Source organism: Abramis brama (assembly GCF_963993115.1).
Source record: "Abramis brama genome assembly, chromosome: 4".
In the NCBI taxonomy this organism is placed as follows: domain Eukaryota; kingdom Metazoa; phylum Chordata; class Actinopteri; order Cypriniformes; family Leuciscidae; genus Abramis; species Abramis brama.
In genome coordinates, this window is record NC_139966.1 from 7751947 (window position 1) to 7765965 (window position 14019).

The following is a 14019-nucleotide window of genomic DNA, read 5'->3' on the forward strand; positions in this document are numbered from 1 at the left end:
TGATAAGGACTCAGTTTTAGTTCAATTAAATAGTTGAGCACTCTGCAGCCAAAAACCTAGTTTTTAAATACAAACTTTTTCCCAATCCTTTATAATATAAAGATCAAGATACTTGACTTTATTCATGATTGAGAATATCACAAATCAGCAATTTATTCTTTGAATGAATCCTTTATCTTATCATTTGAATGGGTTTTCTGTGTGTGAATTTCTATTTAATGTTAACAGGACTTTTATTTTGGTGGGGCGACATGATGTCATAAGGCTGCGCCGCTCCTGCATCTGTGATTCTGCTGAAGAAAGGTTTGTGCTTTTAATCATCTAAAGTGTTTAAATCAATACAGCCCATCAGTAAAATTCTATAGAGAACTTTGAAATGAATTATTTTTAATGTAAAATTATAATGTATCTGTTCAAATTAATGAACCGTTTTTTTTTTTTATCAGTGAAGCACATCCACAAATGAGTAACAGTAAAGGTTCCTAAGCTCCCTATATTGTGAATCAGTTCATCATAAACACGCTGTTTGCTCTCTGGCAAGTTATGATAGAGAAAGAGATTTCCAAAACCAATTGAGATTCAATTGAATCAAATAATGTAGAGTTTGGAAGCACTTGATTCTCACAACATGTAAATGCAACAAGAACAACAACACAAACATGTGGAGTGACAACTTCTACAAATCAACTGACAATGTTTTCATCACAGTGTTATCCATTAAATATAATCTACAAATCAAAACATACATGTGAATTATAAAAGCCTAAATATGAATTGCCTGTATATTCTCTGTTCCTTTAATTTGTACTGCTAGTTTTGAGTAGTAATGTCAAATCTGATTCATTTCCACGAAACGGTTCTTTTGGACAGTTCGTTTAAAAAAAAAAAAGATTAATCGGTTCCTTACGTCATCAAGAAATGATGACTGAGATCAGAGATTGACTGACTCGGAGATTTATTTTAGAGTGTTTTTCTTTCTGTTAACTATTCTCCTCTTAAACAGGACAGTGTCTCCAAACACTCAGAAAAACTCCTGGTGAAGCGACTGAGATCCACGTGACACACTATTATAAAGATGGCTTTTATTAAAGAGGAGAGTGAAGACGTGATGATTGAAGAAACATTCGGAGTCCAACATGAAGATACTGAGACACAAACAGGTTAGTTTAATTCTCAAAGTTGAACTCAGTCATTTGATCCTTATTGAAATGTCCAGCTCTACAGAAATGAATGATATTTTTGAAGAGTGTCCTAATTAAAGTGGTTTTATTTGACATGGAGCAGGTCGCCTCATGTGGACAGACATGTTGAGATCACATGACCAGACAAATACTGCCTTCAACCTGAGCAGATCTGACTTCGTCCGTTATTATGACGAGCAGTGTTGGGACCGTTACTTTAAAAAAAGTAATTAGTTATAGTTACTCACTACTTGTTCCAAAAAGTAACTGAGTTAGTAACTGAATTACTCTATAATAAAAGTAACTCGTTACCAGGGAAAGTAACTATTTGCGTTACTGTTAAAAAAAAAAAAGTTGCTATATGTCAAAGAATTTGGATTTTTTTGAGCAGTTTTCACAAGTCAGTTGAAATGAGTAGAACAGACAGGTGTTTGTACATAACTTTCGATATTTATTGCACATCGACAGATATAACATTATATATGTTTTATATAATTAGTTTATTAATTAAATTAATAAAAAGACAAAAAGACCTTGAGATATGTTTGGTAATTGTACCTGAATGAATTGAAAATTAATTTGCTAATTTCAGATTAATATATTTGTTTTCCTTAAAATTTTAATTAGCAGTAACTTAAACACTTTGCAGTTTGGATGTCCTGTATAAACAAAATTACGGAGTATGTTTTTATGTTTCCACTGTTCGATCGCGTCCGCGCCTCACTCACACACACACACACAGGCACACAAATGTAAACACTTTGCGACTTTTCGATCGCGCCCGCGCCTCTCTTTCTCTTTCTCTCTCTCTCTCTCACACACACACACACACAAATGTAAACACTTTGCAACTTTTCGATTGCGCCCGCCTGTTGTGTGTGTGGCGTGTGTGCTGGCATGTGTGTAAAAACACTGGCTCTGATTGGCTACCATGAAACACATGACACTGCCTTAGCCAATCATAATCGCTTGCCTCGTTATTAACCCACCTCCTCACTAGCTGTGCGAGCCAGGGGTGCGTTCGGATTAAACAGTTTATTCAATCAATGCATAGTAACGCACCGCATTTAACGTCCAGTAATGTTAACGGCGTTGTAACGACGGGAAAAGTAATTAGTTAGATTACCCCGTTACTGAAAAAATAACGTCGTTACCTTACGCCGTTCTTTTAAACGGCGTTATTCCAAACACTGGACATGAGTAAAAGTAATACAGATATAGCCCAAGCAACTATTGTGTGTAAAACCCAATAAATACTTAATAATTGAAACCATTAATTTCTATCACTTACGTATGCAGTGGTATGATACAGACACATTTATAAATAAATCATAAATAATGTTTTTTTTTTTTTTTTGCAAAGCACATGGAAGCTAACCATATTCAATATTCAGAGCCTCATAAAATTCAGAGGGAGAAAAACACGTTTGTTTTATGTTGTTTAGTAGGTGAAACGATAAGTTTATTATGAAGAAAGACATGACAGCCAGTTATAACTTTTGATAACTTTATTTTCCTGAACACCAGTACAGTAACAAGTCAAGTCACCTTTATTTATATAGTACTTTATACAAAAGAAATTGTTTCAAAGCAGCTTCACCTTAAACTTCACCATACCTAGAGATTGGCATGGAGTACTTTCTATAAGATCATCTCTCAATGCAAATCAAACCAGCTATTAGGCTAACTGAAATAAAACCATGCCAATCTCTAGGTATGGTGAAGGCTATGTGATGATGTGGGGCTATTTTAATCCCGAAGGCCAAGGGAACTTTATCAGGATGCATAGTATCCTGGATCCATGAAGTAACTGGCCTTTAAAAATAAAAATCTGCCTGCCTCTATGGGAATTTAACATAGGGGTGTCCAAACTTATGCACCCTGTATTTTAAGGAAGAACATTTATTCCCGTGGGCTCACCACCTGCAGGAGGGACCGTAAGGGGCCGGTGCGGAGAGGATCGGGCGGCAGTCGAAGGCAGGGACCTCGACAACCTGATCCCTGCACACGGAAGCTAGCTCTAGGGACGTGGAACGTCACCTCGCTGGCGGGGAAGGAGCCTGAGATTGTGCGTGAGGTTGAGAGGTTCCGACTAGAGATAGTTGGGATCACCTCTACGCATGGCTTGGGCTCTGGGAGAGGATGGACTCTTCACTACTCTGGAGTTGCCCATGGTGAGAGGCGGCGGGCTGGTGTGGGTTTGCTTATAGCCCCCCAGCTCAGCCGCCATGTGTTGGAGTTCACCCCGGTGAACGAGAGGGTCGTTTCCCTGCGCCTACGGGTCGGGGATAGGTCTCTGACTGTCGTGTGTGCCTACGGGCCAAACGGCAGTGTAGAGTACCCGGCCTTCTTGGGGTCTCTGGAAGGGGTGCTGGAAAGTGCTCCAACTGGGGACTCCGTCGTTTTACTGGGGGACTTAAATGCCCACGTGGGCAACGACAGTGACACCTGGAGGGGCGTGATTGGGAGGAACGGCCCCCCTGATCTGAACCCGAGTGGTGTTCAGTTATTGGACTTCTGTGCTAGTTACAGTCTGTCCATAACGAACACCATGTTCAAGCATAAGGGTGTCCATCAGTGCACATGGCATCAGGACACCCTAGGCCGTAGGTCGATGATCGACTTTGTGGTCGTTTCATCTGACCTGCGGCCGTATGTCTTGGACACTCGGGTGAAGACACTCGGGCGAAGCTGTCAAATGATCACCACCTGGTGGTGAGTTGGATCCGATGGCGGGGGAGGAAGCTGGACAGACTCGGCAGACCCAAGCGTACTGTGAGGGTCTGCTGGGAATGTTTGGCCGAGTCTCCTGTCAGAGAGATCTTCAACTCCCACCTCCGGCGGAGCTTCGACCAGATCCCGAGGGAGGCTGGAGATATTGAGTCCAAGTGGACCATGTTCTCCACCTCCATTGTAGAATCGGCCGCTCTGAGCTGTGGCCGTAAGGTCTCTGGTGCCTGTCGAGGCGGCAATCCCCGAACCCGGTGGTGGACACCGGAAGTAAGGGATGCCGTCAAGCTGAAGAAGGAGTCCTATCGGGCCTGGTTGGCTTGTGGGACTCCTGAGGCAGCTGACGGGTACCGGCAGGCCAAGCGAACTGCAGCCCGGGTGGTTGTGGAGGCAAAAACTCGGGCCTGGGAGGAGTTCGGTGAGGCCATGGAGAAGGACTATCGGCTGGCCTCGAAGAGATTCTGGCAAACTGTCCGGTGCCTCAGGAGAGGGAAGCAGTGTTCTACCAATGCTGTTTACAGTGGAGGTGGGCAGCTGTTGACCTCGACTGGGGATGTCGTTGGACGGTGGAAGGAATACTTCGAGGATCTCCTCAATCCCGCCGTCACGTCTTCCATTGAGGAAGCAGAGGCTGAGGGCTCGGAGGTGGACTCGTCCATCACCCAATCTGAAGTCACCGAGGTAGTCAAGAAACTCCTCGGTGGCAAGGCACCGGGGGTGGATGAGATCCGCCCTGAGTACCTCAAGTCTCTGGATGTTGTGGGGCTGTCTTGGCTGACACGTCTCTGCAGCATCGCGTGGCGGTCGGGGACAGTGCCTCTGGGATGGCAGACCGGGGTGGTGGTCCCTCTTTTTAAAAAGGGGGACCAGAGGGTGTGTTCCAACTACAGGGGGATCACACTTCTCAGCCTCCCCGGGAAAGTCTATGCCAGGGTACTGGAGAGGAGAATACGGCCGATAGTAGAACCTCGGATTCAGGAGGAACAGTGTGGTTTTCGTCCGGGCCGTGGAACACTGGACCAGCTCTATACTCTCTACAGGGTGCTGGAGGGTTCATGGGAGCTTGCCCGACCAGTCCACATGTGCTTTGTGGATTTGGAGAAGGCATTCGACTGTGTCCCTCGCGGCGCCCTGTGGAGGGTGCTTCGGGAGTATGGGGTCCGGGGTCCTTTGCTAAGGGCTGTCCGGTCCCTGTACGACCGAAGCAGGAGCTTGGTTCGCATTGCCGGCAGTAAGTCAGACTTCTTCCCGGTGCATGTTGGACTCCGGCAGGGCTGCCCTTTGTCGCCGGTTCTGTTCATAATTTTTATGGACAGAATTTCTAGGCGCAGCCAGGGGCCGGAGGGTGTCAGGTTTGGTGACAACACGATTTCATCTCTGCTCTTTGCGGATGATGTTGTCGTGTTGGCCTCATCAAATCAGGACCTTCAGCATGCACTGGGACGGTTTGCAGCCGAGTGTGAAGCGGCTGGGATGAGAATCAGCACCTCCAAATCCGAGGCCATGGTCCTCAGTCGGAAAAGGGTGGCTTGCTCACTTCAGGTTGGTGGAGAGTTCCTGCCTCAAGTGGAGGAGTTTAAGTATCTTGGGGTTTTGTTCACGAGTGAGGGAAGGATGGAACGGGAGATTGACAGACGGATCGGTGCAGATTCTGCAGTAATGCGGTCGATGTACCAGTCTGTCGTGGTGAAGAAAGAGCTGAGCCGCAAGGCAAAGCTCTCGATTTACCGGTCAATCTACGTTCCTACTCTCACCTATGGTTCATGAGCTTTGGGTCATGACCGAAAGGACAAGATCCCGGATACAGGCGGCCGAAATGAGCTTCCTCCGCAGGGTGGCTGGGCGATCCCTTAGAGATAGGGTGAGAAGCTCGGTCACTCGGGAGGAGCTCAGAGTAGAGCCGCTGCTCCTCCACATCGAGAGGGGTCAGCTGAGGTGGCTCGGGCATCTGTTTCGGATGCCTCCTGGACGCCTTCCCGGGAAGGTGTTCCGGGCGCGTCCCACTGGGAGGAGACCCCAGGGAAGACCTAGGTCACGCTGGAGAGACTATGTCTCCCGGCTGGCCTGGGAACGCCTCGGTGTCCCCCCGGAAGAGCTGGAAGAAGTGTCCGGGGAGAGGGAAGTCTGGGCATCTCTGCTTAGACTGCTGCCCCCGCGACCCGGCCCCGGATAAGTGGAGGAAGATGGATGGATGGACATTTATTTATTTACGATACATTATTCATTCACAAAGAAAATTAGTGTCCTTAAAGGTTGGATTTTTCCTAATTTTTTTAATTAAGGCATTAAGTTCAATTTCCAAAAGATGATTTTTTATTCCTATTTTTAGTCAACTTTAGCATGGGTGTCTAAACTTATACATAGCACATATATATATATATATATATATATATATATATATATATATATATATATATATATATATAGTTGCAATCAAATATTCAACCCCCTCTCCTCAAAATACATTATAGTGATGTCAATGAACGACAATGACAATAAATAACAAAAAAACTCAAAACAACAAAAAATATGTATTGATGCATGTTTAGTTCAAAGTTTATTTAACTTTGAAGTTCAAATGAAACATTTAACTTTTAACACATGCATGTGCAGTATTATTCAACTCAGCTTCAGTACGTTGTGGAGCATCCTTTAGCTTTTATAATTTCTAACAAATGTTTTCGGTAAGTTTTCTTACACCTCTCGATCGGAATCTTTTGCTCAGTGATGTTTGATGGCTTCCGTGCTGCAACTGCCTTCTTTAAATCCCACCAAAGATTTTCAATTGGATTTGAATCTGGTGACTGAGAAGGCCATTCTAGGACATTCCAGGATCTTTTACTAAACCAAGCTTTGGTTGACTTGAAGGTGTGCTTGGGATCATTGTCTTGCTGGAAAGTTCAATGATCACCAAGGTTTAATTTGTCAACAGAAGGCATCATGTTCCTCTTTAAAATGGCCTGGTATTTCTGGGAATCTATGATGCCAGGTACACCATCAATATTGCCAGTTCCTGCCGCAGAAAAACAGCCCGACGTCATCAATGACCCACCCTCCATGCTTGACTGTGGGGATGATATTCTTCTGGTCATAAGCCTGGCCTTTCGCATGCCAGATATACCGCTGGTCCAAACAGTTCCAGTTTGGTTTGGTCAGTCCATATAACTGTCTCCCAAAACTCTTAGTCTTGTAGTCTTATCCAAATTCCTCCTGGCATATTTTAGTCGACTTCACAGCTGAAGCAAATGAAGGATCATTATAGAGTTCCCAAAGGCTTAATTATGTTTCATCTCCACTTTAGGCCATAAAAACTTTCAGAAAGCTTTAAAAACATCAATATTAGATATGGGTTGAATAATTGTGACATGGCTATCTTAGCAAGATATCATGTTTCACACAAATACTACATTACGCATTTTCTGTGTTGATTTTATTTATCACTCAACTCATCAAGAAGTCATCCAATGCAGAATCTTGCTCTTTGAAAAAACTTTAATTGATAAATCCTTAAAATCTTTAGGTGGTTGAATATTTCTGATTGCAACTGTATATATGGAAACAATTGCAGTTTCTTGTTGAGTAAAATGAACATTTTTTATATGGTTTCCATTGCAGGCTTGGTCTTAAATGTCATATTAAAAAAGTCTTAAAAAGTCTTACATTTAACTTGTTTTTATCTCTAGACACCCAGATAACCGTACATTTGCTAAGATCTAACACCTTAGTCATCCCATCATTTATATCATTATCATTAATATAACCGGACAAAACTTCACTACTCTAAGTTAGCAGTGTAAAACTGAGTATTGTTGTCATAACAGTGAATGACAATGTCCCTTAGGGGAAGCATAAACAATGAGAAAAGTAGAGGACCTAATACTGAGCCTTGTGGCTCACCATAGTTGTGTTTGATGAGACATCTTTTAATATACAAGTAGTAGAAATCTGACAGATTGGACCTAAATCATGTTAATTCTTGTCTACATAATTATCAATCTATCAGAGAACGTTGTGGTCTCTGTTGTCAAAAGATCAAATTAACTTTAGTTTTTGTGCTATGATGGGGCTTAAATTCTGACTGAAATATTGTTTTTCTGCAAAACTGAGCATAGTTGAGAGGACAATACTTTATTCTAACATTTTGGGATTGATCTATAGTAAACCAATTATTCTGGGTCAAGTGATAAGGGGTTTGATAACTTGGACTACAGCTTTTTTATGTTCTAAATAAAGTGAAGAGTTAATATTGAGAAGAGATTGTGAGATTACTCTTTCAGTAGCTTAGTGTATATCGGATCTAGCATACAAGTTGTCGGTTTTTATCTTGGTGCTTTATTGTGGTTTTTATTTCTGTTGCTTTGTGCCATTAAACGGGAGTTAAATTGTTTTAGTTTTTTTTTCATTTTAGACCTGATGGTGCTGAAAGAGGAGAGTCAACAACTGAATAAAATTGAAGAGGAAAATCAATTTGAGAAACATCATGATTTAATGACTGGAAAGAAGCTTTTCACGTGCCGTCAGTGCGGAAAGAGTTTTAAACATAAAAAAACTCTTCATTACCACATGAGAATCCACACTGGAGAGAACCTGTTCACATGTGATCAGTGTGGAAAGAGCTTCACAGTAGAACTAAACTTTAGGTGTCACATGAACAGTCACACTGGAGAGAAACCGTTCACATGTAATCAGTGTGGAAAGAGTTTTGCTCATGTCAGTAACCTCTGCGTTCACATGAGAGTTCACACTGGAGTGAAGCCTTACACATGCCAACAGTGTGGGAAGAGCTTCACACAAAAAGGATCTCTTAAGACTCACATGAAAAGTCACACTGGAGTGAAGCCTTACACATGCCAACAGTGTGGGAAGAGCTTCACACAAAAAGGAACTCTTAAGACTCACATGAAAAATCACACAGAAGAAAAGCCTTTCATCTGCCTACAGTGTGGAAAGAGCTTCACAACAGAACAAAGCCTTTGGTGTCACATGGAAAGTCACACTGGAAAGAAACCGTTCACATGTCATCAGTGTGGAAAGAGTTTTGCTCATATCGGTAGCCTCAGCATTCACATGAGACTTCACACTGGAGTGAAGCCTTACGCATGCCAACAGTGTGGAAAGAGTTTCTATCAAAAAGCAAACCTTGAAAAACACATGAGAGTTCATACTAGAGAAAAGCCTTTCACCTGCAAACAGTGTGGAAAGAGTTTCACGCTAAAACAAGGTCTTACAGTCCACACGAGAATCCACACTGGAGAGAGGCCGTTCAAATGTGGCAAGTGTAGAAAGAGGTTCACAACAGAACAAAACCTTAAGTGTCACATGAACAGTCACACTGGAGAGAAGCCGTTCACATGTCAACAGTGTGGAAAGAGTTTCACTTATAACACTAGCCTCTTCGTTCACATGAAACTTCACACTGGAGAGAAGCCTTTCACCTGCAAACTGTGTGGGAAGAGCTTCTCACAAAAAGGAAATCTTAAGACTCACATGAGAAAACACACAGGAGGGAAGCCATTCATATGTTTTGAAAATGATTAACATGTAAAGAGACCAACATGAGGATTCTCACAAGGGTTATATACGTCATCAGTGTGGAAAGAGTTTCACAGTTAAAGTAAACCTTTAATCTTGCATCAGAAAATGTGTATCTGTGTGAAATTAAGGCAACTTTGACACCGCAGCTGAATATGACCACTTCGTGATAACTCCAGTATCCACACCTGACCTCTTATTATGGTTTCAAATATTGAGCGGTTGCGGTAGACGCCCTCTAATTTCAATCATATGTAGGCGGTACTCCCTTTCATATATTGATACCTTAGAATCAAAATATTAGTTAAGCTTCTATCTTGCTGTGAAAATGCCACAATGTATCTGTAAAATTACAAACTGATTGAAATAATGAGTGTTAAACTGGATTATATATCCAGATCCGGTTCAGGATCATCTTTTCCACTGACTCGGTTCCTGGCTTGTGTCCAGTTTTTCAAGAAAAGCCATGACCAAAGTTAACGTTAGAGATTTCTTTATAGCCACTGAAGACTCAAATCTCATCATTTAATATTGTTTTTCATATTATTATTACTCTTTATTAATATTCATAATCAGTAGTATTATGTATCTGTTTTATTCTTTTTATATACATTCATAATCATTTGTAATCATTGTATTTTGTGAAGATGTGGGAGAGACTTTGAGACTTTGGGAGACTTTGAGTGTGTGCTGGAGAGACTGAAATGTATATGCAGTGTTTTCCACAAGCATAGCATAAGGATATACATTCCAACGTTAATGGAAACCATATGTTCCTCTGGTAATGTATGTGTTCCTATGGTGATGTAGTTTTTTCCCCTTGGTTAGCGGTATAAAGATTGAGCTCTTTTGTCCGAAATCAGGAAGAGATGGAAAGGCTGCTGAATGAAGACATTTGTTTGGTACATTGTCTCTTCTTCCTATGTCTTATATAAAATAAATAAACACAAGAGATCTCTTGGCAAAATCACTGGTGTCTGTTTCCATGAAATCAACCAACAGGGGAAAGATTTTTAAATCTACACCACCATTTCAATACTGCGTGTAATGCAGATCATATCACCGAACGTGTTATTGATTGATGATGTAAAACTCTAGATAAGTTTTCTTGTGTGAGTCCGTTTTTTAACGTGTACAGTCTGACATTAATGACAACTGAGATTTTACAGTGTGAAATGGCTCACAGCGATGATCATGTTTGTACAGTCTGACAAGCAACAATCGTAAAGGACGATAATAAATCACAGTGTGCACCCGGCTTTAGGCAATAGCCCTCCATTAAGCTTAACAACAAGCAAGCCAGTCTTCTGGCGTTGGCTTAAAATATCATTGTGCAGAAATACCCCCAAAATTCAAGATTTGAATTGCTCCTGTTTTTTATTTTATTTATTTTTTTAATAATAACATAACATAGTTAAGAAATATCACACATGCAAAAGTGCTGTTTTCCCGAATATCAGCATGATTGCAAATGTGATATTAATTGTACAGTGATTCTCAACTGGTTTCACCATGACACTCCCATGGTCATTAAGCCTCTACCATTTTATTTATTTAAATGTTTTTTAGGAATTTGATCTAAAAAGTACCATCCTACATTACTTAACATACACATAAATTGTAAGAATATGACTTGTACTGATGAATAAACTGTGGCATATAAGGTAAGGCTATTAAATAGCAGTCCCAAACTAGTTTTTGTTAAAGTTAGTAAGTTGCATGTATTTGAAGAGTGTGAACAACGAGCACAATATAATGTCTGACAGGACAGGAAAGTGTGTTTTTCCATTAATGACACTGACATATAAACTGTCAAAAATCTCATATGACCGCAGATACTGAATCAAGACAATGCATTTTTCTCAGACATGCTTTAGTCAACAGCAAATCTTTCAAAATAAAAGTCTTGCATCAGAAAAATAGAATTACGTTTGTTGTTGTTGTTTATTTGACTACACACTCCATGACCCACTCAAAAAGGTCTTGCAACCCACCAGATGAGAAACACTATTTTATACATCAGTTCAATAAACAAAGAGTTAATATTAAGCAGCAATTTTTGGGCACAATATTGTCAATTTCGCCAACAGAAACAGTTCCAAGCAAAGGCTTGCTGCCACATACTGGTGGTTTTAGTTCATATTTATAGTATCATTTCATCAGTTATCAAATTAAAGTTATTAATAGCAGAGTATATGTAGAACTACTGAATGCTGAAGAGCATTGTCTTTTTGTGAACTGGTGAATATTCAGATTAGAGTCCTGCACGGGTGACCCACAAATTTTTATCAAACGGGTGAAAAAACTGTCGGATACGGGTGCGGGTCGGGTCGGACACGGGGGAAACACGGGTCTAAACACAGGTTTAAAACAATCACATGCAAATGTAAAAATGCATATTTTTAGGAACACATCTACAAAAATATGCCTGTATTTCAAGTTGATAAAATAATTTAAAATCCACATCAGTTTATTTGTGCCCACGCACCATGCCCTCCCAGGATCTTTAACATTACCTAGGCTACTTTCACTTTTAAAAATTCATCATAACCGCACGCGCGATCTGCTTCCAGTCGTCGAGATGGATGCTGAGGAGTTGAAGAAAAGAATAGCTAGTGGAGATTGTAAAGTTGTTGACAATACGTCATCAAAAATCAAGTCCAGTGTGTGGGAGAAGTTTGGAGTTATCTGAAGAAAATATTGTGAAAGGCTTATTTGCTGCTTGCATTTTCGTGTTGGATAGCCACAAACTTCATCGCCGAGGAAGCATGCAGATAACTGTGGTAACAAAGCAGTTCTATCGAACAGTATTTTTCAAATTTAACACTATTAAGTATGTGTGGTGTGCAGGGCGTGTTTGAACCCAAAATTGTCAAATGTAGGCTAGACGAAATTGCGTGGCATAGTGCTGTAGCCGCGTCTGTTACAAGGCTACTCAGTTTTGTGGTAACGTTAGCCATGTTCTTCATGTACCGGCCTTTTGACAGCTTCGGCTGAAGTTGTCCTTGTGTTAATTGTCGTGTAATAACTTCTGTATGGCCTGGCAATAAACATTTTTGCAATTGTGTCTATAATGTGATTGGCTAAACTGATTTTATTTCGGGTGCGGGTCGGGTGTCGGTTCTGTTTTAAGCGGGTCGGGTGCAGATTTTAATTAGTGCTGCTGTCGGAAAACGGGTCGGATGCGGTTTTAAGCACTGCGGGTACAGGCGGGTGCGGATTTGCAAAATTGGACCCGTTGTAGTGTCTGGACCAATCAGACACACACAAATTATTCATTTATTTAATGAATAATCCAGCAAACTCACTCTCCCAAAAAAATGCCTGTGAAACTTCCCCCAAAAACTAACATCCCAAATGAAGCTAACACACTGGCAGAATTCGGTGTCTTGTTACAGGACATACTGAGATGGATAAGAGGATTTTACGATCCAAAAGAATGTCCAGAAAGCTGCGACTCTTACTTAATTCTCACTGAGAAGGAGAAATAAACCCTGTTAATTCTATATATTCTATATATAACCATTTGAGAAATGTGTAAACATGTATCTAATTTTCCGATCTCATGATTTTCCTTTTATGTGGTTGTCTTTTGTATTCTTGTAAACTTTTGGGATTAATGTTTCAGACTTTGCATATTATGGTTAACCAAATTATATGTGTGGCATGTTTGGTCTTTAAAAAAATCCAATCTTCGTCTCCAATTTGTAAATCTACATTACATTTTGCTAACTTTGTGACACATTAGTATTATAAGCATCTTAAAGATTCTTGTGTGAAACATCCAATCAAATTACATGTTCAAAGGAACAATAGGTCATAAAAATTTCCCTCCAAAGGAAAATCCTCTCATTGGCTCACACACATTCAGAGGTTGTGCCATCGTCACGCTTTAAAGTCACTGATCAGCTCATAGCTATCTCTCTCTTACTCCTGTACTGGAATGCTGACGTGAAGATGATGCTGAACTAGAAGTTGCTAAGGACCCACCAAGCTTGTGCCAGGCTGCGGCCTTGTCTTTCCATTCACCAAAGATACTCTGACTACCACTGGTTCTCTCTCATCAAGACCACATCAGCAAAGATCAACTGGAGCCTCAACTAATTGCATTAGGACGGTTTAATTCAAATGGGCGAGACATGCAAGTATCAAACTTAGTCTCATTATTTGATACATTAAGTATCCTTACCCCTTTAAAGAAGAGTGTGTTAGAACTAAACTGATGGTTTGCTCAAGGCTGGTGATCTGCTGAATTTCAAACAATGCTATAACTTCTCGCTTTCCTGTATTCTGCTTCAGCTCTCTTTCCCTTGGTAAACTGTATGCATGTATGTGTGTGTATGTTAGAGTAGTTTAAGTGTTTAGACTAGTTAATAAAATCTTGTTCATGTCACACGTAAAGTTGTCTGTGTCTCAAGCTCATAACTGGAGTCACTAATCATATAGATTTTTGCTACTGCTCTTAGTAGTACTGTAAATTAAGAAAGACATTTCTCATGCCCCGGAAATGAACATTTCTTAGAGTTAATAAACAATTAATCCTGAGTGTTCACGGGACAAACAGGCTAATTGATGG

General features: G+C 40.9%; 1 protein-coding gene across 1 annotated transcript in view; it reads left to right on the forward strand.

Moving 5' to 3' along the window:
* LOC311081612 (uncharacterized protein) overlaps positions 1–10406 on the forward strand; it is a 37092-nt gene extending 26686 nt beyond the window's left edge. Inside the window, exons 5-7 of the mRNA XM_084112180.1 lie at positions 229–303; positions 1004–1160; positions 8320–10406. Coding sequence (XP_083968306.1) covers positions 1076–1160; positions 8320–9449 — 1215 coding nt within the window. The 5' untranslated portion in view covers positions 229–303; positions 1004–1075 and the 3' untranslated portion in view covers positions 9450–10406. The remainder of the gene's footprint in view (positions 1–228; positions 304–1003; positions 1161–8319) is intronic.
* The last annotated feature ends 3613 nt before the right edge of the window (positions 10407–14019 follow it).